Below are 27,749 nucleotides of genomic sequence, written 5' to 3'. Positions count from 1 at the left end.
TATGCTGTGAGTGCACAGATGAGTAGCTCTGTGGTGACTGTAAAAGACAACCATGAAGTCGACATAGATACAGTGAACAACCAGTTGTGAAGCTGAATGGACGGAAAAGGTTCGGGTCAGATCCTATTTGTCTTTTAGAGATAAAATATCACAACAGGGAAAACTGTCATCGAAAATCTATTTCCATAATTACCTTACAAAATGTTATAAAGTAGTCAACGAGGTGGTTGTTAAACATTGCAGCTAGTGAATGGAGAAATATACTTAATATACTGTGTGCTTCAGCCCGTGGACTGATGTATCAGGACAAGTCAGTGTAGCTCACAGTCCGTCAGTAGTTCAGCCCAAGTGAAAAGGACTGAAGTTCTCACACAGACATGGTTGAAATGACTGTTTGCATTCAACAAAAAAATGAAAAAGTCAACTGCATTGATGTAGAATAAGGTTTAGTTTGTTTGTGTGTGTGTGTGTGTGTGTGTGTCGGTGTGTAAGGGTCAGTGTCTGGCTGGCTACTGTAGAGACAACTTTTGGTTTTAAAGTCAGAGGTATCAATCGTGTACCTTTCTATCATGAATGGTACAGGTCTACCAAAACAACTACCAGTAATAAAAATTAAACATGAGGGGAAACAGTTACTGTAATATTAAATCAGCAGAACTTACACTAAGTGTTGTATCCAATTCCTTTAACAAATTAAAAAGGCTAACGACAATAAAACGGCATTGAAAAAAACTCTATCAACGGCAACAAAACTAAGTGTTAAACCTTGACATCAATATATTGCGAATATAAAATTTCTTATCTCTATATCGCCATTAAAAAAATACACTTTATACATGAAATCCAAGAATCACACATATTCTACCATGTTCAGCGCACAACGCCAGTGCATCCCTTGAACACTTAGAAGCTACAGTATCTCATCTTTCATCCTAATCATCTCTAAAGCAAACGTGTATATATCATAAAACATTACAGGTGGTTATTCAGATAGAGGCCCACATTTCCTGATTCATTATTTTCTAGTCTTGGCGTCATATATTACTCGACAGTAGCGTCTAGGAATAAGAAGAATGCTCACAGTTGATGGGAGGTTGGACAGTGTCCAGTGGCAGGTAGAGTGGTCTGAAAACATGAAGAGTTTACGATACAAAAATCTGAGATGTGTGATCCCAGCTTTAAATCAGATTTGGGGGCGAGTTAAAAACAAATGCTACAAGAACCATGTGACAGTCTCAACCATGTCCCAGCATGGTTTGTTCATGTCTACATGGTGAACAATGCTGAGTTCAAATGTGTTTGCTGTAATATTCACTGCAAACAGATTTCTGACTCGGAAGCTGGTGGGCAGCCCTGAATTAATTAAGATGCTTTACATAACAGCTTGCGGTAAACGACTCATTCTCTCCTGTCGTCCACTATTCATGCAGACATGCAAAAAAAAAAAAAAAAAAAAGCACTTATGAGCAGAGAACTAGAAACAAATCAACTTTCCTCCTCAAGTGAAGGCCAAGGTAAAAGTTATTTTACACCAAGCATGCAGCTAGGTGGTTTCAGTTCCATCTGCGTGATTATTACAACAGCAAAGAGGCCTACTGTATATGAGTGAGGAAAGATATATGCAATACTTGTTGCGTGGTAAAGAGCAAACCTTTATACATGTAAACAGTTTGGAGAAACATGGGCATGCAGTGCCCAAAAGCTAAAAATGAAAAGGCACTGTGAATCTTGGCTTGGTGCATATGTACAGTGCACTGCATGCAAAGGGAAAAAAACTCCACGGCTTTGTAGTTCATTCACTGGGGAAGGAATGAGTGTGAGCAGGACCCTCGGAGGGACAGAGGGCCCATGTCTTCATGGCCACAGTGAGGTAAAGGTGAGGGCTTTCTCCTTGGGCGATGCTGAATTCATTCACACTAACTTGTGCTCAAGTTACAATCTATAATACACATTTCCCCTTTATATCTCTTGCAGAAAATATCAAAACAAAAAAGATTTTCTTACTGGGACTCAATTCTTTTGCAGCTAAAAGTAGTTTACTTCATGGAATGTTTGCTGTCGACCACAGAAAGTCTGCTTCTGTCTTCACTTGATTGTTATGGAGTTTCTCTCTTTTCTGTTAATGTAGGAGCTGATCGAAATCACGGAAGAACGATTGTGTGTGTGCAATTTGGCGAACAAATGGTCTGAAACCACACCAAGCACCATGCATGGCTGATGTTCAGCACTGCAGCAGTCAGACTGAAGCTATCGCCTCTTGTTATAGGACTCTGATTTAGTCTCTTCAAGCTTTAAGCGGCCTGCCAAAGTTTGTTGTGTAGGTTTGTCCCACCTTCACAAACAAACGCAGCATTATTCCAATAAAGCTGCATCTGTAGTCATTCTAAGTTTGTATAATGAAGATGATAGAAACACTAAGGTTATTTAAGCAGCATGACTGTACAGTGGAATATAAGCAACATTCAGAACAGGTTTGCTGTTAGGAAAGTTTAAATGTGCAGGTTATCTGTGTTTCTGTAAATACGACAGAGATAATATAATATCTCTGATGAAAACATTTCAGTGAATGACAGGAAATGTTGCAGGGATCATTTGTTGGCTGCAGCAGGACAGGATGGACAGCCTGACTCATGGACTGGATGGAGAAATAAAGAGAGTATTGTCCTCGTGGGTCTGGTGACGTAAACACTGGCTTCTAGTGTTTCCCTGCTGGTGCATCTGCTAACCATCATCATGCTGACTCAGATTGAACATTACAGGGATACTAAAAAAAAGAGCTGGGGAGAACCTCAAATTAAACATTTTAACAATAATATGGATGTAACATATTTTCCTGCAACATAAAAATGATTTGGACACAAGAAGTTGAAGGATGTCGAAGCTCAAGTGCTCTGGCAGCACTGTATCCTTGGCTTTTTGATAACAGTGCAGCTGTCAGTGTGCGGCATACTTCTATAGTGATGGTTGATGGTGTTTATACTTTATGTAAAATGAACAGCAGAATTACTCTCGCACCATGCCTGTTCAGTGTCATGCTAGGTGGACCACAGGGTTGTGGGTTTACAGGATGAGACAGGATGACTGTGGTTTCAGCGCTGTCCTGGCAGAGGGCCCATGGACAGAGAGTCCTCCTCATCAATAGTGTCCAGCTCCTCTGTGCGCACGGCATGAGTGATGAGATTAAGCTCCTCAGAGAGCGTCTCGCTGCGGTATGCCACACGGATATCAGGGACGTTGGTGCGACGGATGTCGTTGCTTTCAGGACCCTCCTTGGAATAACTGGGGCCCAACCAGTAACTTTTGGCCTGGAATCAGGAGAAGCTACGTGAGTGGGAAGCTCAGATACAAGTGAAATATAGAACAAAAACAAGCATCTGAAAACTACTGGACGAGTATTTAGCAAAGTTAGTACATTTTGAGGAGTGTGTCATGTTAATAAAAAGTACATATATGATTAAATACACAAAATGAGAGGCGCTACTAAGGCGGTTACCTTGTGTGAAAACCCACTCATGAGGACACTGTTTCTTGCCAGCTCACACATGTCACAGGAACTCAGTTTCCACACCTGAGTAGCAATGCTGTACTCCTCCATCAGAGGCTCCTGGGCACAAACAAACACAAACACACACACACACACACACACACACACACACACACACACACACACACACACACACACACACACACACACACACATATACCATGACGTAATGTAATTTCAACCACATCATTCTGATGATCTTTTTGCAATTTTGCAACTTCAACACAGACCATGTGCACATTCAGACAAACCTGCTTCATACTGACCTTAGTGAAGTGGAACTGAAGGGGATCATCAGTGGACAGAGAGACCATGAGGCCTCTGGACAGGTACTCCGGCAGTGGGTTGCGATGGTAACTGAGGAACAGGCTGTTGTTACTCAGTGGTGACATGGCAATGCCAATTTGAGCCAGGTAGTAAAGATACTGCAGCACTGGAGCCTGACAGATATCAAAGAGAGAGAGTGAGACAGAGAGACAGACACACAGGTAAATATAGCTGCAAGCACCAGTCACAAGTTGATATAGAACGTCTTTGTCGCAGACTTCTGAACAGCAGCAGCAGACTGGCAGTATTGTAGCTCTGCTGCATGACTGAGCACAGCGGCAGGCCACCTGTCACATACACTAAACAGTATTCTTCTTCTATCCCAGAGGGGACACAGGACCATAACCAGAACTTCTTACCTTGGTCTTCTTTTATATTATGGTTTGGATGATTTTAACAGTTTTATTATGTAATGTTGTTTAATGTTGTTTTTATCTATGGTTTTATTTTGTTGGTATTTGTATATATGTGTTTTTGTTATCAGCCCTGGTTGATAAGGATGAGAGCATGGAAATTTCCATGTTGAGTTTTTGTGGATAAACAAACTGAATCTTGAATCTCTTTGTATTTTCACCAGTGACGCCAGGGGGACCCAAAAATAAAAAGTCGCTTCTCAAAACATAATTTGGCCCAATCCAATTCATTTATCACTAATCATTAATTAACTGCTCTTTGACAGTCTCAACAAACATATATATATATATATGTCACCCATTCATATAGTACAAGAGGGGAAATTCAACAAACATGAAAGCTTGCCAAATTAGTTTTAGAACACAATTCAAATGTTAGACAGCCAGAATGTGTAGTCTTTCAGCACGATCCAGTGTGTCCTGCCCTGACCTTTCTGAGCAGCAGCCCATGGGAGATGTTCTCTGATAACATGAAACCTGACACCAGGTGGTGGATCGGCCCCGCCTCCCCACAGTGAGGTCGCAGGACAAATGTATGGAATCCTCGACGCCTGTGTCAGACAAACAACAACATTAAAACCTCATGTGTTTTTCTGAATAGTTATGTGTTTCAAGGAATAGATGTGATTAACGTGATTCTTGTGTTATAAATGTGTCCAGCTGGCCCGTACCTTCGCAGGTGGTTGAGCACAGTCATGTTGGCGTAAGTATAGTAGAGGTAGTAGGAGTAGGGTGGGTTGTCTTCTTCTGTCCAGTTGGCTGGCAGAGGACTGTCAAGGTTGAAAATGTGGTGCTCAGGTTTGGACTCATCGTCCACACTGTCAAAACCCACCACCTTTTAACACATGCAACACACAACAAAATCAATATTCTGTCAGTTTCTTTGAATGTTAATCATCAGGATAGTCTGGATTTCTTGTGACGTGATACTCACATGTTCCAGGAAGAGATGCAGCTCAGGATGACTGCGGGGGTTGATCGTGACCTCAAACAGAGGTAAGAAGATATTCTCCAACATCTCCTGGAAATTAGCCAGCTGCTTCTTTGTGTGGTACACATCACTGGAGAGGTGGTGATTGAACAGGGACAATTGTTGTTATCTCAGAGATGATTATTATTTGTTTTATAAAAATGATACCCATTTTATTTCCAATGTAAATTTCATTGCAGAGGCTGGAAGCTTCACACTAGTTAAAGAGTTAATTATAGTTACCAGTTTGTTCATTGTTCAGCAGGATTAAGTAAAAAGTAATGAACCAATTTGCAGCAGACTTGTTAGAGAGATGGGGCAGGGGCCAAGGAAGAACCCATTAAGTTTTATTAAATTAATTTGTCATCACATTGCTAAAAATTGTGAAATCTGGCATTATAATTTGGTGCAGAAAAAAATGCAGACTCTTCTTGCACTTGAGTTGTACTTAATATTAAAAGTAAGGAACCATATGTGCCATATGCACTTGGCACCAGCAGCACAGATGAATAGGTACTAAAATTACACAATAACAATAACAGTTGTGACATAGCAATGAGTTGTATAATGCTGATGTCCTCATTTCATACAACAGGTAATAAAACCATACAGCTGTCTTTTGCAAGGATTAAAGACAATGAACAAATAAAGCTGCACTTCAGAACAAAAGACGTGTAGGATTGTTTGATTCTGTTCTACTGAGTGCCATTCTAGCTGCTTGTGTTTTGGCTTCTTTTCTCTTGAATAGGCTGGAACCAGGTAGGCAGGACAGGTTGTCTTATACGCATCTATTCTCTTAGACAGGGATATAACCACATACAACACACAGACTGCATCATGTCACCACCACTGTCACTGCATTGAACTGATTCTTCCCGGTTTATTCTCTAGTTACAACTTTGTCTGTTAGATAAACATTTACACTGACCAGTGACACCAGAACAGGACCTTCAATCTTAATGTATGCTTATGGAACTAATGAGTGTCCTCAGACACGCACTCCTTCTGACCACATTCGCCTCTGGGAGTTAAATGCTGCACACCTCAGCTACGAGGTAAAGCAAGTTGAAGGAGTACTTACAATAGACGTGGCACCTGGATAAGCCAGCGCACATTATCAGAGTACACTCGGTGTTTGACGGCCCACTGGGCCAGCTTGTCCCACTCATCTCGGGAGCGGCCATAGATGGACAGACGTAGCTCAGAGTTCTGGTACTTGCTCTCCTCCAAGTCAAACATCACCTCCTGGACAAATAAAGACAGAAGATTCTCAATGTATCAGTTTGTAATATTATTTGTATTAGTTAAAAAAAAAAAAAGAAAGAAAAAGATAAATGAGTTTTTTCACACCTTGATTATGTGGGCAAAGTATTTTCCTTCAACGTGGTTGTCAGTCTTGATGAAAATCTCTCTGAGGATGGATTCTCCTATGGGGTTGTATTTGGCATTGAACTTGTCAAACCTATGGAACGTGTTACGGTCCTGATAAGCAAGAGAAACCAGTTAAATCTAAATTGTATCCCTACCACATGTTGTCACCAGTTTTTTGTACATAACAAACTAAACTGTTTAAACTAATACAATTTTGTTGCCATTTTGTACTGCTGCTCCCATTTCTCACCGCATGCATGTCGAGAGTGTCAACACTCAGGTCGAAGGCTGTCAGGTTCATGGTCTCAAACACTTCCTTGAGGGTCTGACCCCGGCCACGCTCAATGTGAACGATCTCCCCGGGATATTTTTTCATGGCTCTCTTGATGAATCGCAGCAGGTGCTTCTGGTTCATGCAGGATGACGCATGTATGTGTGTGTCCACCTTGAGTCAGCACAGAGCAGAACAACAACAAAGATACCCGTTATATCACTAAGTATTGTAGAATAGTGTTTTCTATAGATTCTTGTAGATGTGAGTGGCAGAAATAACCTTGTATCTATACCAAATCAAATCTGGATCACAGAACCATCGGTACCACTCGGCGTTAACATTTCAATATCTCATTCAGATGATTATATCACAATATACACACAGTTAAGATGTGGTTCAGCTTGAAGGGGTTTAGTAATAAGGTTAACTTATTTAATTTTTTGTAGTTGTGGGAACATTGTAGCCAAGTGATGCTATCAAAAAAAGTAGTGATGGATCAACTAGTTAAGCTAGCAGCACCTTTCGTATATTGTAGAAGTCTCTATGAGGAACCTTCTTCTGAGCTGCTAACTCCTTCATCTCATTCAGGAGGATGTGCATCTGGAATTTGGAGCTTAGGTACTGGAGGCGGCGGTAGCAGAAAGACTTCCTGCGAACACCATGCAGAGGAAACAACAACAGACATTTTCTTTTAAAATATACACTGAGCTAAAAAAAAAAAAAAAAAAAAAAAACGGAAATGATATTTGGAAAGAACAATGCTGTCAAAGAAACACTCACACTGGCCCGTTGATGATGAGGGCCATCATAACATTCATGTCTGCAATATACTCCTTCAGGTCAGGATACGGCAGGTCCAGTTCTGTGCTTCTGAATAGGAAGACAAAATAAAAGTTTTACAAATAGACTCACTTTTTTAAATGAATGTGTCGTCCTACAGGTACAAACACATACTCCATGTTGTTTTTCTTGGTGTAGACACGGACTACTCCATCCACCATCTTGCACCCATATCCAGTGTCTGGTGGCATATTCTTGGGGTCCTGATTGTCATAGGGGTGTGTCTCGGAAACAGGTGGGTGGACGGGGGCATCTAGGAAAACAGGGGGTGGATATCAATCAATTTTACACACTAGAAAAAATGAACAAAGATACAAAAACTGCTCAGGTCAAAGAGAAGTGTTTAAGTGTCTTTGCTCTGAATTTGTTCAGCTTTATTAAAAAAAAAACATTTAAAAACAACTGTTAAGGGAGTGTTTCACATTCACGTTATTGTTCGGTGTTTTTGCCAGCAGTTTGTGCATGCGGCTTTTTTTTTTGATAATGAGTGTTTAATCAAGTACCTCACATAAGAAACAAAACTTTTTGCCCTCATCAAGTTGTTCTTTTTGATAAACAATCGCTTATTGCTCCTTCTGCCCTGTCGAGATACAGTACGTGTTGCACCCATATCCTGTGTCTGCCGGCATACCAGCATCTACAGGGGTCTCCGGTATGTCATCATAGACTCTCAGATCCAGAGGCTTCATCCCGAGGTCCTGTAAGGCGTGAGTTGTGGTCTTACAAAAGCTCTGCATGGATCGGTTTATGTACTTCTCCCGAATGAATAACGCCTTCACCACACACTTAGCAGCATCTACCAGGTCAGTGAAAGGCACCTGGAGGGATATCAACACACACGTATGAGAATGGGTGCGAGTAGAATTCATTTATTTATTGGGGTGTAGATTTGACTGCCTGTAAGATCACACACAAGTCAAATGAAAGCAGTTCGATGAAAGCTCCTCACCCCACACTTTTCCTCTCCAGATATTGAGACCCGCTGGTACTCTCGCTCCATTGGCATTTCCCTCCCCTTAAAGCCGTCATCAACTGTGTCCACACTCTGCTCCTTCATTAACCTTAAAAGATTCAGACAGAGAAACGTAGAATGTAAAACAAGGGGAAGGAAAATGTTCATGTTTGTTTTTAGTACAGATGTTTGGAAAGCATTTAGACCCACTCACTTCATGCACATTTTAATGTTGAAATCAATTAAACTTACAACTTCTTTATGTATATTATGAATCCAATCAAGACATCATCCTTTATTCAATATACTGTATTGTAGGAGCACTATAGCTGTGATTCAAGCTTTGAGTATCGTCGCATTTAATGTTAAGTTTATCAAGTTTCTATCATATTCTGCAAATTCTTTCAGGTGCCTTGATATTTTTCAAATCCACTGTACAAATAGGACAACATCTAGTAAGATGTATCCATAGTATACACTTCAGTGGGTCATATCTCAGTGACGGAGAGAAGAGTTAAATCAAGATCAATAGAATATGAAAATGCACTCACAAAATTTAGACTTAGAGAAACTTGTATTTAGAGAGTAAATAGCAAAACAAAAAGATACCCATTTGAACATTTATCATTTCACCAGCAGGGGGAAGATGTGGTCCATCTCAATATGCTGATAATCTCTCTCAGCTGTTCTGGAGAAAAAGTACTTACACCAGATAAATATATAGTACTGATAAATACTAAACATACAGTACAAACATACATACTGAGGCAGAGCTCACTCACTCTAGGTCTGCCGCACTGTCGATTTTCATGAAGTCCTGTTTGGCACGGAGCAAGATCTCTGGCTCAAGCCTTGGGGTGATATGCAGCGGCGCAGTATAGTGTGGGCAAGGCGGGGGGCAGATGGGCGTCAGAGGTAGTGAGAAGAAATTAAGCACACAAAGGGAGAGAGACCAAATATATGCAAGAGCACACACACACAAACACGCACAGGCACACACACACACACCCACACCCACACACAAGCACCAACAAACACAAACACAAACACAAACACAAACACAAACACACACACACACACACACACCCACACCCGCACACAAACACCAACAAACACAAACACAAACACACACACACACACACACACCCACACCCGCACACAAACACCAACAAACACAAACACAAACACACACACACACACACACACACACACACGTCCACACAAAGCCTTAGATATTAAGTGATCAGGTGATTGACATAAACAGAAAAATATCATCAGCTAGTAGAGATAAACCCTGATTGGTAAACAGGGGCGTGCGGAGGGCATGTCAGATAACCATCCAAACAATCGGCTTAGTGGTGTAGATAGCGCTGAACCCAGGCAACCGAGACAGAACACACCTCCTCAAAAAAGTTTGTGTGAAAGAAGACTGCACACCAGGGCAGGTGCTATCTGCTGGCTAGCCCAGTTAGCTGATCACCAGGGTTAGTTAGCCCACAAACTGGCATGTCGGAAGCATGGGTGCATGGGGGGAAGCAAGACTGTGTGTAAAAGGTGAGGGGAGGAGGGAGAGCTATGTCTGTGTGAGGTCATGTTTATTTAACAGGCTTTGTGTGTGTGATGTGTTTGTATTTCCTCACTTAATGTCCTGGCTGATTTGCCTCTCGAGGCGGTGCCGTCTCTCCTCCAGCTGTTCAATAGGGCTGTCCTCTGGGAACTCATAAGGAGCGCTTCGCATCTCGCTCTCTGCCATGCTGCGCGTGAACAGCTCCTGATGTAAACATAAGTTACACCATTTATGGTGTCATAAAAAGGGAAAACAGGTCTACTTCCATGCTTATGGACATATGGGAGACACTGAGACTTACACAAAACCACCTGTTCAAATAAAGCGTTAAATTCCCAGGGCAGATACTGAACTGGTTTCTGATGTTTTGCACACTTCACAAGTCATTTTTTTGGAATTTACAGTTTTGTACTTTTTTATTATTTGGGTTTTCCTGAAGTCAATCAATAAACCATTGTCTCAGATTCATCTTGTCTTGTATTGAAAGCTGAAATTATTAACAATAATAAAAACATAGGTCACTGAGATGACAGACAGTTTATTTGTTAACTGCTGTAAATACCAGTTACAGCAGATAAAAATATCTGACTGGTTGTAAAACTGATAAAACTAATTTTTAAATTAACCAATATTGCACCAAGTTGAAGTTTATTTTGACCAGCTGTGTCTAGACACTCTAATGTAATAATGGCTCAGTGTTTCTGTTTCTCTGAGTTTACAGTTTATATCTGTCTGATATTCAGTTCTTACCTGAGCAATCTCTTTGTACTTTTCCTCCATGGATGTTCGCAGGTCAATGGGGTAGTGTGTGAGAGAAACAGGCGTCCCTGGGAGGGATCGCTGGGGCCTGAGGGGCTTGGGCCCAGATGCACCACACAGATCTGTAAGTAGATACAGAGTTGTAGTATGTGACAGTAACACAGGGAGTCGCCATGATGTCAAAATCAGAAATGAAAAATTATACAGTATTCCCTCTCAGATCCTGTGCCCTGTGATTGACAACAAGAAACGAGTAACAACCAGCAAAAAATTAGCATTTTCAACACAATCACAGAAACATCTACACATTTGCCACCATTCAAACATAAAACAGCCATAAACTGGCAAAAGGCTGAAAAGCAGCATGCAGAACAGTTAAGCATTTATAGTGTCTGTCACTTAAACTAGTTTTAATGTTTTTAGGACTGCCTGAAAAAAAATCTAATGTGAAACTGCTGTCTTCTGTAAAAAGTAACTTCAATAGTTATCTCTGACTGAATAATATATATTTTGAGTAAGTTCCCTTTGGCCAGAGGTAAATACCTGGTTTACTTTCCTGCATCTGGAGCCACACAATGTAATTAAACAATCTGGCTTGAACATCCATTTAGCTGTATGGTCAGTTAACTTGGCTCATAAAATGTATGTGCTGTACATGCTAGAGCAAAGAGTTGTTGAACTGATAATGTTCGGGGGGTATTACAGAAAGCAGGTTTAACCAACTCTGAGCCTAACCCTGAGTTGATGAACCCTTAGATGGGAAACTGAGTTGTCAGTTCCTGAACAGCTGATCTGAGTTAGTTCGATCAACTCACAGTATGTTCACTCTGACTTAACCGTGTGCATGAGGAATGTAAAACGCCATCATCAATGGAATGGAGCTCCGATTCAACAAATCGCCATGGTAACATGTATTTAAAGAGCATTTAACCGAGTGTAGCCAGAAAGATAATGTGTGACGTTAATGCACAGTTATCTTTAAAGCAGGAATGAAAGGGTAAATAAGTTAAAACTACTCCATTTTATTCAGTGTAGTCCACTAGACCACATTATGTAGCAGATTTTTATTTCCTTAATGGATGTAAAGTGCTGGAATATATTCATTCACCTGTAACCTAATGGGGACATGTAAGTTTATAGATCTATCACTATAAACAGTAACAGCCTCTAGATTTTGGTGATTTTCGGTTGGAAAAGGTAACAACTAAGTATAGCTACATTTTCTCTATTTTACATTTACATGCTGTACATTGCTGTACAGCATTTCAAAACTATATTTCAACATGTACTAAATTATAAACATTTACTCCAGTTTTTAAATGTTGAAGTATTTTCAGCTGCATTACTGTCATCCTCACTCAGAAATATCACATCATCTACAATATGATATGACAGCTATCATCATAACTTGAGAAATTACTATACGTAGATCAGAGTCTGTGTCTAAAGCTTCACAAAATCTTTTCAATTCACAGTGATCAATACATAGTAAAGGTTTCAGTACAGAGGAGCTGAGTGACAATCTGACAGTTCTAATAATGTCCACAGCGTCTCAGTGTTATAAAGTGACAGTGAATAGATTTTAATCTGATCTGGGGATGAAGTCACCATGTGCAACATTTGATTGTAAGAGATCTCTGACTCTGTCCTCACATTGATGAGTGATAATAAAAGAGGTCACGTTAGTAAAGACAGGTCCTGGGTAAAAAACTAATTTCCCATTGGGATTTTAATCTTCTCCAAATGTAAACTTGATGAGCTGTGTCAGAAGCTTCTTAAGTCGCGGCAAGAGATGCGGACACAGACAGAAACTTAGGGTTTGTTTAAGAAAACCTGCCAGTAAGATGGTTAGCTTTGCAGAGCAAGTTACCGTGGTAACTGACTCAGAGTTAGTGACCTCAGTTTCTGGAACAGAAAACCCAGAGATTCCCATCTCAGAGGTAAGAAACTCAGAGCTTTCACTGAAGCTGCTTTCTGTAATACTGCCCTAGTTTACAATGTAAATGTTTACTACTGACACACCTCATGACAGTGAAGGATTCACAAAACTTCTTTCCCAACACACCAACACACATATAACATGGGGCTTCTTTACAGCATTCAATTATTGATGGTGGTACATCCAACTGCACGCAACATCATGTGTAATGTGCAGTAAATTAAAAGCATTCACAGGTAAGTCAATGGCGATGATGACAATCTCTACTAAATTAACTGTTTATCTTTTCACAGTCTACTGAAAACAGACACAGGGATATAAATAACTATGATTTCAGCAAACACAACTAACAGGCTGCAACCAAAGGCTGACTATCGAGTATAAACCAGTGTTCTTATCAATGAACAATCTTTGGACTAGAGCTTCCTTTGTTTCCTTCCTTCAGCTCATGAACACATTAGCCTGTGCTTTTTATATCAAAATAGAAGACATCAAGGAGAAAGAGATCAGCTGCAAAGACTAAACAGTCAGCCAAAAGTTAAACAAAGTCAAATAGGGCATAACTACGATTATCTATGAAGCCCTGGTGACAGTGGCTGCGGCTGTAATCTGTGACAGAGCATGAAAATCCTTGTAAAATGTCCAAGAACAGAAACCAGCTTAAGAAAAGACAGCTGTACCAGCAGATACTGTGTCACTTCTCTCACACATGGGCATGCACACACTTGATAAAGAGTTACCTGCACACACGTACGCATTGACACGTGTGTAAACACACCTGAGAGTGACATAGAGGGGCCTTCCCCACTCTAGACCTGCTGGAAACAGATGATGCCAGCTCCACTCCAGACAATAACAAACACAATAGAGTGTTAACTACTAAAGGATAAAATACATCTGTCTCCTGAAACTAAGCTACACTGAGAAAATCTAGTTTACTGATGTCTGTGTACTTTCTAAACACAGCCATAAATTTAAGATAAAGAGAGCTATAATTTAAAAATTACTATAGTTACAGTATGTGCACACAGTAATTTACTCACTCATAGTAAGTCTATGGCTTTGAGAGTGGTGTGCTCACTCTCCTCTATAATTGGTGTCATTATTGATGCTGTGTTTGGCCTGTGACAATTAGTCTCTGCCATCTGCTGTCCAGCTTCAAGGCTGTGGAGTTAGGAATGAACAGAGGGTAACTCTCCACAGTATAATACTGGCATCACACTGTAAAACATTTCAATATTGCACATACATGCTTAAAAGGATGTGAGCATCATGATCCGACAATCATATACTAAAGGACATATAAGAGTAATAGAAAATACATGCATATTATCCTAGCCCAACTAATACTGGGTTTTTAAGACAACTAACAATATATGTTATTGTTAGTATTTCTTAGTGAATATCAAATTTCTTACATGATCACATGTAGGCATAAGCAAACATAAGCAAACCTTTTTGATAAAGAAATTAGATTTTTAAGGAATTGTAATCAAACAAACTAAGAAAATGACAATACTGTTTCTACATTAACAGATCTTTGGCATTTCTGTGCTGACATTTCTTGCTACTTACTGGCAAACATGTACTCTGATACTGATATATGTGCAATAAGCTAATATCAACTGATATATCAGATCTTCTAATTTATCAGGCTCTATATACATGGTTATATACCGAGTACACGCGTGTGTGGATATAGGGAGGACGTGCATTTTCACATGGAGCGACAGATGACTTCAAGTATACAGACACACACAAACATAGTCGTCCCCAGTATAGTATCCATGTAATCCCCTGGCCTTTCCACCACAGATGACTCTTAATCCAGCACCCCCAACTCTATTTATCTCAGTGACATCATTGTAGTGGGGTGCACAAGCCTTCCACAGACTTCTACACAAGTAAATACAACAAAACAGAGACACACTAGGCAGATCACAAAACTGAAAATAAAGAAAAGCAAAGAAAGAAACCCTGAACTGCCAAAACTCTCTGCTAGTTTTGGCACCTATTTGGTTCTGCACTGATACCTCTAGTAAAAGTCACCCAACATGCAACAAAAACAACAAAAACACAGTCAAGAGCCAACCATCAAAACAACAACAGGAGCCCTAGCAACTATATGATGGAAAACTTAAAGAAAGACTTAAGTCATAAAAGCTTGTATGATTCATTCAGGTAATTAGTTTAAAAATATCTTTCCAATAGCAAGTAGGAAAATGAAAATCGGTTTATTAACTTAAATTCACCATGTTATACCTGAGTTCATCAATTACTCAAAACCTTATCTTTTGTCTCCTCATTTCCTCATTTATATTTCTATGAAGCCATATGAGACATTTCAAATCACTGTGCAGATCCATGTTGCATGAGGATGTGTTTTGTCACAGTTTGGCCAAGAAACGTACACTCTAGCCTCACCTCAAACACGCTAATTACTGTGTGTGTGTGTGTGTGTGTGTGTGTGTGTGTGTGCTGATCTATTTTAGAAGACCCTTCCATCTTCATCTGGTCACTGTGAGTTAATTTCTTAGACCTACGAGTAATATTGACAAAGCTCTCCATCTCATCTTTCTCTCACATCCCTGGGACCTTAGTCTGCACACCACCCACATACGCTACCCACCTGTTTTTTTTAACCCTACCAGAGAGACAGTCATCTAGTATTTGTGGAGCTGCCTCTGCTCCATAAGGATCAATACAATCCCTCCAGTCTGTCTCGTCCTCCCTGTCCCTAAGGCCAAAAGCAGCAGCAGCAGCAGCAGCCCTGTTTTGACAGAGCCATTCCAGTTCATATTCTGAAGTAGTCAAACAAAAACATTTTACAGTATGACCATGAAAATATTCCATGACCACAGCAATCAATATAAATTTGTCAACTTTTACTTTCTTTAATATGCTGGTAAAGTGTATTCTGACAACAAAACAACTTTATTTGCAACAAACAAAAAGATCCATAAGCCTGACTTCACAAACAAAATGTCCCCATCAGGCGTAGTGGCTGAGCCATTTAATGTGATGATACACTCCATCATATCCAGAGAATTAATTAGATTTAGAGTCAGTTATCTCTTCTAGACTTGTAGTCTCCCAGTTTAATTTCTACATTTGTTCTATCTTTCAGCACTACTGTCTAGAGTATGCTTACTTATTTAAATCACCAAATTACAAACTGCACGTCTCCAGTCTGCTAAAAACAGACCTTGTTGTTACACAACTATTCTCAGTGCAGCGTCAAGGAAATAGTTTTCACCACAATAACAAAAGCCAAGGTAACTGGCATTTTGTTGAATACATCTGGCCTTGCACTGTCTCATGTGCATGGATCTCAACTCAGCGCCCATCCTCCAGTGTTGTGCAGGGTACACAAATTCCAAACGTACAGGCAGAGCGTCTCCATTAATCAGAAAAATACCGACCGTCGTAGTATACCTTGCTCTACTCTTTGTACCACCACAACACTAGAGCCAATGGTATGATATGGACAATTTAACCAGTTTGTGTCTCAAAGAAATAATGAGAAAAATATACTATTATTTTACATCCTTTAAGATGTAACTTAAAAGGCCAGTCTGCAATTCCCTTTCGTCATTGTTGGTTGACGGTGCTCTAATTCGCATTTCAAGTTTGGTGTACAATACACAATTGACGGTTTTCCTTTTCACTAAGATATCTACCTAAATCTCTCCTGATTAAAAAAAAAAAAAAAAAAAATACAGCTGTAGGGGGTTGGAGCTCTACTGCTCTGCTCTGTGCCGAATTTTACATTGAATAAACTGTTTAGCAGGTGTTCTGTTTTTTTGCAAAAGTGTAGAAAACAACAGCTGCAGAAAGAAATTAACTAATGCGGTAAGCGAATAATGTTTTTTTCTCCTCATCCCACTTGTTTGTCCTTACCTATTTTTACAGTAGACACACCCTGGCATCATGGTATAATTTCATGGGCGTGTCTAGCACATCTGTCTAAATGCAGAAAACCAGACACAATGTCTTTATTGGTTAGTTCTTACTTTTTTGCATTCATATTTTTTGTGTAACTAGTGCACTTTAATTATTACTCTCACTAATAGTGAATATGTCTTTTCCCCTGCAGCAAGAGGCAGCCAATGTCCACATGCCCCTCTGCACCTGCACAGTGTGTGTGTTAGCACGCTGCCTTCAGTGGTCTAAGCTGACCCAGAGTCAAGAAAGTTAATAATTAAATAGATAAATCACTATCATCATCATTGTCATCACCTTACCAGTATTAGTTTATAATAATAACAACAGTAAAAACTGAAATCAATATATCATGATGTATCTGTTGCATCAAAAAACCATGAGAATAATAATTGAGATAAATTAATTACAGACTGTCTACATATATTTGTTCTGGTGTTAAATTGGACTAAGGCCAGCTCAAGATGAGCGAAAACTCATGTAGTCATATATAGCCAGAGGTGTGACGCAGCAGCAATGCATGATGGGCATCTTAGAGTGACAGAAACTGTTGATTGGCATAAAAAAATATGCTAGTGTGTGTGAAGTGTTCCATTGCAATGTGTTTTAGTTACTTTTTGGTCTACTGCAATTGTGGCTCCAGTGTTTGGAGACATTTGTTTTTCTTTACAGATTTCACTTTATTCCCTGAGAGGCAGAAGGATGACACACGCTTCAGATGTTCCTTAGCAACCGCAGATGAGAATAAGCCTCTACTTTGGGGCTTCGTCTCAAGAATATATCAGTACTCAGCGGGCTCTTTGCAACGGAACCAACAAGGATGAAATTCACCAGCTAAAAACTACTGCCCTCAATTTCACTTTGTATACTGTTGAGGCTTATTTTTTAATAAAAAAAAATAAGAATAAATAAACAAATATATATATATATATATATATATGTATGTAATGAAGGCCCACTAAAACGTACTCTCCAGGGCATGCAAAAACCCCCCCCCCAAAAAAATATCTACTCTGCAGCTTTCTATAACATAAAAACAGCCTTTAAGAAGAGACAGATAAGTCACTGCCATCACATACACCTAAACACAAACAGATGTCAGCTGTTCTCACAAAAACACAACCCTTATAAACATCAGGAAGGTCACCATGTTCAGGTGCACTCTAAAAAATGGCACCCCAGCAGTTTACACAGCAGTCTGCTCACACCACTGTCTTAATGAAGATGTAATTCTGAATACGCTATTCATTTTCTTCCACTTTCAGTGACGCCTGTTCAGCTGTTGACAGACTGGACAATCTTGTAGAACGTTTGCCATATACTGAGTATGTTTTGTCAGCACAATCACAAAAACCTCAGTTGATGAATCCACTGGGCAATAATACTGCATCATGCTAAACTTCAGCAAACAGCAGTGGGACTAGACGCCCCAAATGTTCACTCACTGCAGCAGCTAGACTTTGCGATAAACTATGGACCACATTAAGCTTTGCAAAGATCAGCATCATAGCAAGAGACCAACCTAACAAACGCATGACGTATTTCTCTCTTCCATCTGTTTATGCTTCCCCATAAAGAAAATCCCTCTGTCATTACTACATTTCCTGCCACTGTCTTCTGCATGCTGTCAGCTTAATTCAGTACACAGCAACTGTGTTTACTGGCACCTCATCTGTCACTATAAGCTTGCTAGTGCAGTATTTTAGTAATAAGTACCATGCCTAACATACAACTGGTGAAAGTTCTAGTAACACAATATTCACACGAACATGCTTTACAGTATAAGTCATGTCAATTCAAATTGTATGTATATAAAATAAGGTCCGACTGATGATTAATCAGCATAGGTTACAATACCTCTATCTCCCTGCCTTGTCCTGTTCTCACAGTCTCCGTTACGGTCGCAGTGGCCTTGTCAGAGCTCCTGCGGGATGCTGGGACATGTAACTAGGCCTGGGACAGCCGATGTACCCTCCCCCGCTGACACAGTGGAAGAGAGAGAATGACAGCAAAGAGAGAGAAGAGAGAGACAGGATATGCTCTCTCCTACACACAAGCTGCTCTAACACCAGGATCACACAATTCCCCCTCTTTTTCTCTTTTCTTTGCTTCTCCTGTTGTAACTGTCGCCACCTCCAGTGTGCTGGCGAGGCAGTTTTTTTTTCCTCTTTCCCCTGATTCTCTCTCTGCCTCTGTCTCTCAGCTGCTTCCTGAATTACACTGGGTTTTCAGAGCATGAACAGCGCAGCCTTCAAGCTCCCGGATTTAAATACTGGGTTGGAATATACCACGTGGTAAAAAAGGGGAGGGACTGGGGTCAACCACTTCATGCTCTATTGTGCTGTAAAATGGAGGAGGCCCTGCATCTTTGGCCACTCCCACTTCTTCTCCACCTCCCACCTCTTATTCATGAAGACATCTCATGACTGTAACTCTTTATATTACGTTATGATAACCATTATTTGAAAACAATTATTACATGTCCATTAAAGACATATTTTATTGCTCGTAGATTCAAACATTCCTTATTTATGTATGTGATGAAATTACTTAGTTTGCCCTCTTATTAATGTATTTGCATCCTCTGTCATTACAAACACTATAGCACTAAAACATGGTAATTTGCTTGCCGTTTTATTTGTTCTTATACATTAATTTTACCTGTTTTAATCTGCTTTTACATGTTGCTGTGGTCAAATGTTTAACTGCCATCATGTGCTTTATTCTGTAATTGATGTTTTATATTCTGCTTACTGTTGAGGATTCATGTTGATATTTGTTTTTTTCACGCTGCAACTTTCTTTCATGGTGTAATTTTTCTGTGACTGTCAGATGTTTAAATTCAATGTTTAATCAATGATGACTTATCTTTTTGAGATCAATATTCACATGACTGAGCACATACAAGTATATCGTTAAGTGATCATGTGTATGCAAGGTAGCTCATTTGCATACTGCATGCCATGTTACTTTACTAATCACATGATGCCAGTGGAAGGTTTTTCCCTCCTCTCTCACATGACTGCTGTATGGCACAAGAAAGGCTTGTTTGTTGTTTTACAGTGCACGAGAAATCTGCTAAACTTCATTTTAAGTTCAATATTTAGTGACATTTCAAAGCAACACTTAAAAGCAAAGATCATCAAGGAACTTACCAGATGAAGGTCAAACAAATATAGGCACACATAGAGCTGCACACAAACATCAGCATGAAAGACACACAAAAGGCAGACACAAACCACACCAGGGACTGACTTCTGGACAGATCCTCATTTTTGTGCAAAATACCATGACATACAAATGACCAGCTGCAACCAAACTCAAGCCAACAATATACTGTACACAAGACTCAGAGGAAAGTAAAATGACAATGTGTTTCTACTTGTCCGACTCATAATCAAGAGTTTTTCATTGTTCATTCTACCACATCCACACTCAACTCTGTGTACTAACCTGAAAGGCCCAAAACACTGGCATTAAGCAGCTCAGCAACTTTGAGAGATGTGAAATGCCTCCCTCCAGTTGTGTGACTGCATGATTGGTGAAATTGGTGAGGAATGAAATGAACTCTGCATCACACTAGTAGTCTGTATTCCTAGATGTTTACAACTGGGAGCAAAAACAGACTAAGACTTTATTTAACTTTTAAGAGCAGAGAAAATTTTCCTTCTCCACCCTACAAATATCATAGAACTGTACAAACCAGAATCAACACCTACCCATCGCCCACAGTGTTTGAAAAAAGTTGACCTACATGTACAATACTCATTGCTGTAGCTGTGCAACCAAGACCATGATGGGTCTAAAATGTGGTGGTCAGTGATGTTTCCACATCCTTACTCCTGTGTACTGAGTGAGCAGGACGTTTACTGCTCAGCTGAGGTCTAACTACACCACAGCAAATCAACATCATCTATTTCAAGCTTTTTGCTTCAAGAAAGATTTCATTTAAAAAACTGACATCAACATTTCCAGCAAACACGGACAGGTCTTTACCACATAGTCAACACATGGTTCAGTGTTTTACAAATTTAAAAATGTGATTTGAGATGAGTAAAGACTGTCTTGCAGTAATTTACGAAAAACACAAATGAATAAAACAATATAACCAAGAATTTAAAAAGTCTAGAAGTACTCATGACTTTCACTTTGATAAAACAAGCAAGCAATTCCACAAACACTTGTGGTGAAGCACACATAAGGTCAGAATGCGTTTATGTGTCTAATTTTTGCACTATTTTGATCACAGCAAAGGGGATATGGTTTTCCCGACAACATGTTCATCAACAGAGGCTGCACCCAAATCCAGCTCCAGCATTTCTACAGCCTAAAATGTCATGTGAGTTCCTCAATACCTATTATATTTATAATATCATGTTGTCTGTGCAGAGCTGTAACCATAAACTTACTATTCATTAAAACATATCACAGTAAAATAAAATCTCTCTGGACATAATCTTGCATTGCTAGAATAGATAACCTACACTAGAGGATAGTAAACAATATGACTGAAAAGCAAAGTTTACAATTTGTTACAATTTATTGTTGCTGCCATGTTTAAACTGCCTCTAGAGGGGATAGTATCTCAAATTCATTCACCTATTAAGAAGCCTATAGAGGAGCCTAATGGTGTCTAAAGTTATAAAGGAACTAAATAAAGGAAGGAATCTTAACATGTTTAACAGGGTTTAACTGAAAGTAGTATATGAATGGTACTGTCACATGTATTTAATACGTTACATTCACTCTCTGAAATGTGGGAGATTTATGTGACCTATAGCATCCTATAGTGCTTGTGGGGGTTCTCAAGCATTATATTTCCATGAACTTCAACTAACTTAAGGCAAATTTTTTTCTTAGACTTTCTGTTCTGAGCTTAAGAACTGAAATGGCATTCGACGTACATTTGCAGTGTTTGACAATAAATCAGAGCAAGCTGAGAAGTTTGCCAGCAAAAGCCAGCTACAGTCTGATGTAAATTAAAATTTAGACTGTGTATGTCTCCACCCTAGCACTTGGAGTCTTGGTTTCTTTTTAACCCCAGCTTGAGCTTCCCTGCTTTTATCGCTGTTGTGTTCAACATATCTCTTTCCCACGAGACTAATAAACAGCACAGGGGAGTACCTGCACACTATTTTCACTCCCTTTCTCCCAGAGACACACAAGAGCTGGCATTATTGCTAAGGTCAAGCAAACCTAATTTCTAACCCTGCACAGAAATTCCCATGTGAATAAAACAGGACAAATATTCAAACAAAAATACTTTTGGCTTCTCAGCATTCACTGATGCTGTGGATCTCTCTGCCAAAAGTCCACCAGGAATGTTCTCAAACCAGTAAATCCTCCCTGCAGCCCATCACACACAAATACATATAAAAACACACTGTATACCCATATAAACACATCTGTAGACATGCACAGTGCATATACACACTGAAAGTGACACACTCCAAAAAAAGACAAATATAGACACACGCATTCACACTCCCCCTCCAATCCTCTGCAATTATCCAGCCTGCAGTCTGGCCACAATACCTCTTGCCACCTCTGTCAGTGCAGCTCTCACCATATCTGAATATAGCAAAGAGGAGCACTGTGTCACTTGACACTGTCAACATGTAACACACAGTGCTTAGGAATGCTTGGACATCAAGAGGTTAATATCCAATTGCTGAGACAAAAGGTGTGTCAGGTATCAAAGCTGGAGGCAGTTAAAAGAGTGTTGCTGTGAGGAGGCTTCTGATAACACGTGTCCTGTTTATATGAACTTTGTTAAAGACTCACATGTACATGCACGTACCTTGGCACAGCTGTCTTTACTGAGGGAGACTCTGTTGAAACCATTCTATCCTTTAGATTTAGACAGATTTAGTGTATTGTTTGTTTTGTAGAACTGCCATGACAGAATGCCATAAATGTTATAAAGTCTGTCCTAAGGTCAGATCAAACTTTGGATACTTTGACCACACTCTGGAAGCCACTCTGACTCACTATTCACTATGCAACTGTTTCATTACTGTATCAATTAATCTATTAATCATTTAGTCTATGCAAAGTCAGAAAATATTGAAACATTTGATTAACTGTCTAAGACCCAAAAACAATAAACTTACAACAGAGAAAAGCACCAACTGATTGCTAAATACAGTAAGCAGTGACAATCTATATAGCATCTACTGATTCTTAGAGCGTTCTCGTGATCAGTAAACTGTGTTGTGTGTGAGTGTGTGTTGAGGAAAGGTATGTGTATTTGCATCTAGTGTGTGCATGTATACCTAAAAAAGGGAGACTATGAGCAGGGAGATCATTAAATGAAAAGGGGGGCGGTGGGCAAGTGATTCACTGACTCATTGAGGTCGCAGGACAATAAAAAGCTCATCAGGGACCGAACATCAGGTGACATTGGTCCATCCGCGATAAAAATGAGATGGATTAAATGGAAATGGATCTTCACTGGGAGCCATGCTGAGAGCAGAGACAGGGCAAAGCAGCATGCTTAACTGTACCTCTGCGATGAAATACAACCCATGATAACCATGAGTATGAGCACAGTCTGTCAGCCTGCAAATCACCCCAGTGAGAAACAGTGTGTCCAGTGACATGATGTTGAGTCTAGCTGCCCTATGTGTGTGAGTGCGTGTGTGTGTGGTGATGACTAAAAGGACAGATATGGTTAGGCTGCTGGCTATCTGGTCCCCTCCAGCAACAACAGGCCCACCTGTTGGTGTGATAGCTTTCAAGGCCTTGGTTCCTAGTTCCCCATTTTCCAGAGCTGACACATTTCCACTGTTACATGGGAAGCAACTAAGCTTTCAGAAAGCCATGGAATTTTCCACTTAAACACAGAGCAAACTGGTCTTCAGTCATGTCTTTACTGAAGAACAACCAAAGACCTGAGACACTAACAACCAGCCACGTGTTTAAAACTAATGGTCTGACTTTACACCATGGTATGTCCATGCTTTACACAGCACTTTTGTGCCAGGTACTCCCTCTATTGGCGAGATGGAGATGTACAGAGCTGTCTCTATTAAGTACACTATTAAATTGTACTGTAAAAAATAAAACATGTCATCAGAAAATACTTAAATATATTCACAATTTATTAAATATTTCACCAAAATAAATCCCCCAAATCCCCCACTGCTATAACTGATTACACATAAAGTTTAAGGACTATTTTGTAATACATAAGTCATTACTGCCATACATTTTTAGTTGTGGTTAGTACTAAATGTGTCTTTACTTGCTCCCTCAATGCTTTAAATACAGTTTAAAAATATTAATAAGATGGTTAAATTGCACAGTGGCACTGAGGTTCTGCTTTGTCTCTCTGTGGTGAAGACAAAAATCCTACTGTGACACCTTTTCAGCAAGAATGGGCGACACCTACAATGTGATGTAACACCCACAACCACAACAGTGAAGTTACGGGGCTGCCAGTTGTACAGGTTTAAGTCCATAAGGAAACAATGTGTGGATGTGGCAATTATTCATTCCGAGTGTAACAAAGCTCCCTGGGAGTTACAGAACAGAGCTCACATGATGCGGCAAGTCGTGAGATACAGAATACACTTACAGGAGAGAAGCCCACAGAGACATGGCATGACAGGAACAGTATATCTGGTTAATAATGAACCAGAACAGGGGGAGGCTGGAGTAGTGGAAGGAGTACAGTGAGCAGTCAACTGCAGCAGGGAGGTACATTGAGTAGGAAGCCTACAAATCAATGTGGAGTTGAAAATTTAAATGGCCTGTGACTGGTGCTTGTTTGGGTCATCTGACCATCAGCCAGTGTGTTTCATGATTTTGAGTGCATGCCTTGTGTAACACAAAGCTTATAGCACAAAAAAATATAAATAAAAATGAAAATATGCATTAATTTAGAATAACACAAATATTCACAAGTATATACATAGTGCATTTTCCGCATCACCTTTAAAATATGCTTGAGTCAGTGGAAAGTTGTAATTGTATGCAAAGTGTAGATGCCAGAGACCATCTAAATTCTACATTACCATACAGAGAACAAAAATCCACAGTGGGTTATCATGTAATGAGGCAGCCATCACAGGACTTTGCAAATGTAAGTGAGTTGACAAGCCAAGTTGAAAGAAACAAAGAAAATATTTTCCTACAAAAATCAAATGACAAGCTAGACTACCAGACAGCCTATATATACGAGCTTCACAAGATGGTGTTAAGTCAGAGGCCAGTAAGTTAGTGAAGATCAAGAGAGACTGTATCGGATCACAACAGAAAGTGCAGTAGTGATTTATGCTAGAGAAAGGAAATCCCACCACCTCTCTGGCAGATACTTTAACAGCCTATATATATCACGTCATATAGCTGCAAAGCTAGGGCATTACATATTCTGCTTCATGTGATGCAATCAGGGTCCAGTGGGAGAGAAAGGCCTGCAGGCAGAGACAGATTCCTGCAGATGAGAAAACTGACTGAGTAATCAATGTTTCCAACAGCAAAGAAAAAAAACTTCAGAGGTTCTTGAAAGGAAAGATGCCGTGGAGCAGAGCTATTTCTGGTGATGTTACAAGAAGAAACACAGGAAATGTTGAAGCCTCCAATTCGTGACTTAGTTTAAACACGAAGTGCACAAGCTGTAGCTACAGTAGATTTTTCTACAGCAGCAATTTGGCATCAAGAATGCTAATAGACTGGTGTGGTCAGATGGAAGTACTATATTGGGAAGCCTACATGTGGCTTTTATAAGAGACTGGGAGTGCAGAGAGCTCAACCAAGCGGCTAATTGAAAGGACTTAAATGTCTGCATGGATGGAGAGACCTCTAAGTTATTTATTACTGCAGCAAAGACAGGCTTCCTCAGCAAATACAATATATTGTGTGTCAACGTGAGTTACTGAGTGAGATCTGCTGCTGCATCCCTCCAAACACTGAACATTTGTGCTGTGCTATGGCACAATGAGGAAGTAACTTCAAATTAAATCAATATTAACATTTAATTGCTTTATAGATAAATTGCTGCTCTAACTCTCTGGTTTCTGTCCACAGAGACCAGTTACCATGAACTCCAAAGGTAATCACAGAGCTACCATCAGTTGGCCTGTCTCCTATCACTCTAACATGTTAATCAAACCCCTGCACACACATCGTGAACTGACACTAGTGTAACACTAATAGCAAACACTCCATCACATGCCAGAGAAGAAGGCCTGTTGTAACTGATTAAAATATGAATGTGTTTACTATGTTAAAATATATGTTTTAATCATATCATCAGGTTGCAAATGTTAATAAGAAATGTGTTATTCAAAGAATAGCATCTGTTTGAACCGCTACAGTCCACGGGTCAGTCACTTAAGCATGCTAAAAATACACTTAGTGAGAGACTCAGTTTTTTATAGTTATCGTATCTTTGATGTTGATAGAGGATTCAAACGGAAACTTCGACGGAGTATAAAATGCAGTAAAACCTTAGCTGTAGTAGCAAAATATTTCAAGGCTCAAAATTAGAGGACCATGATATATGCCTGTCACTGATGTAATGATAGTTTCTTCACAGTCACTGGATATTCTCCTAAACAAAATTACTGAGGCTGTGGCCAAACAGCTGGAGAAGTGAAGAAGCAAGACAAAAGTACCGCACTGTTCTGTCTAACTGACACTGATAAGATAAGCAGAGTCCACAGCCAGTAGACCCTTGATAAACTCTTATTGGTACAGGGGGGGCAAACAGGCCAACGGGCCCATTAAAGGGCTGAGCAACCTGTTACAATCCAGCAATAATGCAAATATCCCCTGCCTATCAATTTTAATAAATTAGATTATATTATCTCCAATATTCACTATGCAAACAAGGAAAATAAATGTTTAAAATGAACTCCTGTGTTTCAGGGTTCCAAAAGTCTAAGTGGTCAACCCCAGGAAACCACAGTATTAAAGTCAACTTGCAAACTTGGATATTCACGCACCATTAGAGCATATGTTTCCATCTATCTGCAATTGTACTGTATTTACACAGAGACTCACACAAAGATTTTAAAGCTAGAAATAGTAAATACAAAAATGTGTGCATATCTATGTGGGAAACACTATCAAATGGTGGTTCCTGAAGTACAAATAGTGTGATGTTTCAGCAGCATGCACAATTCGAAAGTAAAAGACAGTCAAGGACTCTGAGAACACGCAATGTGCTTTAGTCCATATTTTCTGACATTTTATACACTAAACAATTAAATGGATAATCGTGAAAATAACAACAATACCAATTATCATTAGATTACCTCAGTTTCAGCCCTAGTTGAAGCAATGAATGCATTACATGCACATAGAGCAGCAATACACAACATCAGTCAAAGCTTCAAACAAATTCAATAACGTCTGAAATAAAACTGACACAGTAACTGGAGTTGCAGCAGTCCCTACCTCTGTAAACTCAGTTCTCTGTCTTATTGCTCCTTGTGGGGCAGCATGGATTCTTAAATGCCACTGCAAACGCATCTGTGTAATTTTCTGAACCAGCCATCATGTAATAGAGTTCCCTCACTCCTTCTATGGGACCCCCTCTCACCCACTCACCAGGGCTGGTGGTGCTCTGCAAACTCCCCCTCTTGCGAAACGGGGATTTAGGTTTAGGCTTCCCTTGTCCATCGGTGGTAGAGGAGGAGGTGGAGGAAGAGGATGACATCTTGCCGTCTGTGCTCCTGTTACTACTGGAGCAGAGCGAGTCAGAGCTGCGCAGTGGCCAGCAGAGGGAGAGAGGAGCAGTAGCTCTAATGCTGGAGCTCTGTCTCATGGTGGGGCAGCGGGGCGACAGGACCCATACTGGGCCGGGAGAAGCTCCTCTGCAGAGTTGGCTCCTCCTCCCTGCCA

At 40.0% G+C, this 27,749-nt stretch overlaps 1 protein-coding gene across 2 annotated transcripts; it reads right to left on the bottom strand.

The window, feature by feature from the left end:
* Positions 1 to 1,442: 1,442 nt before the first annotated feature.
* LOC111222066 (AMP deaminase 2-like) lies at positions 1,443 to 27,740 on the bottom strand. 2 transcript variants are annotated; one of them, XM_022745624.1, is made up of 18 exons: positions 27,456 to 27,740; positions 11,009 to 11,139; positions 10,332 to 10,462; positions 9,474 to 9,542; positions 8,689 to 8,800; positions 8,371 to 8,557; positions 7,854 to 7,992; positions 7,680 to 7,769; positions 7,419 to 7,548; positions 6,876 to 7,070; positions 6,605 to 6,736; positions 6,336 to 6,499; positions 5,219 to 5,345; positions 4,956 to 5,119; positions 4,715 to 4,835; positions 3,811 to 3,984; positions 3,494 to 3,604; positions 1,443 to 3,305 (listed from the first exon to the last, which is right to left on the bottom strand). In XM_022745624.1, the coding sequence occupies exons 1-18, from the start codon at positions 27,670 to 27,672 to the stop codon at positions 3,090 to 3,092; spliced, it is 2,610 nt and encodes an 869-aa protein (XP_022601345.1). In that variant the 5' UTR covers positions 27,673 to 27,740; the 3' UTR covers positions 1,443 to 3,089. The 2 variants fall into 2 exon arrangements, with proteins under 2 accessions (XP_022601345.1, XP_022601346.1); XM_022745625.1 differs by lacking the exon at positions 9,474 to 9,542.
* Between the last annotated feature and the right edge of the window lie 9 nt (positions 27,741 to 27,749).

The sequence above is a fragment of the Seriola dumerili genome, unplaced genomic scaffold (assembly GCF_002260705.1).
Source record: "Seriola dumerili isolate Sdu_G_001 unplaced genomic scaffold, Sdu_1.0 BDQW01000089.1, whole genome shotgun sequence".
In the NCBI taxonomy this organism is placed as follows: Eukaryota; Metazoa; Chordata; class Actinopteri; order Carangiformes; family Carangidae; genus Seriola; species Seriola dumerili.
The sequence above is the reverse complement of the archived record's forward strand: the minus strand, read 5'-3'. Positions and strand labels throughout refer to the sequence as shown.

Coding starts and splice junctions, on each gene's coding strand:
- LOC111222066 (XM_022745624.1), bottom strand. CDS start 27,672: ATGAGACAGAGCTCCAGCATTAGAGCTACTGCTCCTCTCTCCCTCTGC. Junction 7,549..7,679: donor CTCATCATCAACGGGCCAGT/GTGAGTGTTTCT, acceptor TGGTGTTCGCAG/GAAGTCTTTCTGCTACCGCC. Junction 3,306..3,493: donor TGAGTGGGTTTTCACACAAG/GTAACCGCCTTA, acceptor TCCTGATTCCAG/GCCAAAAGTTACTGGTTGGG.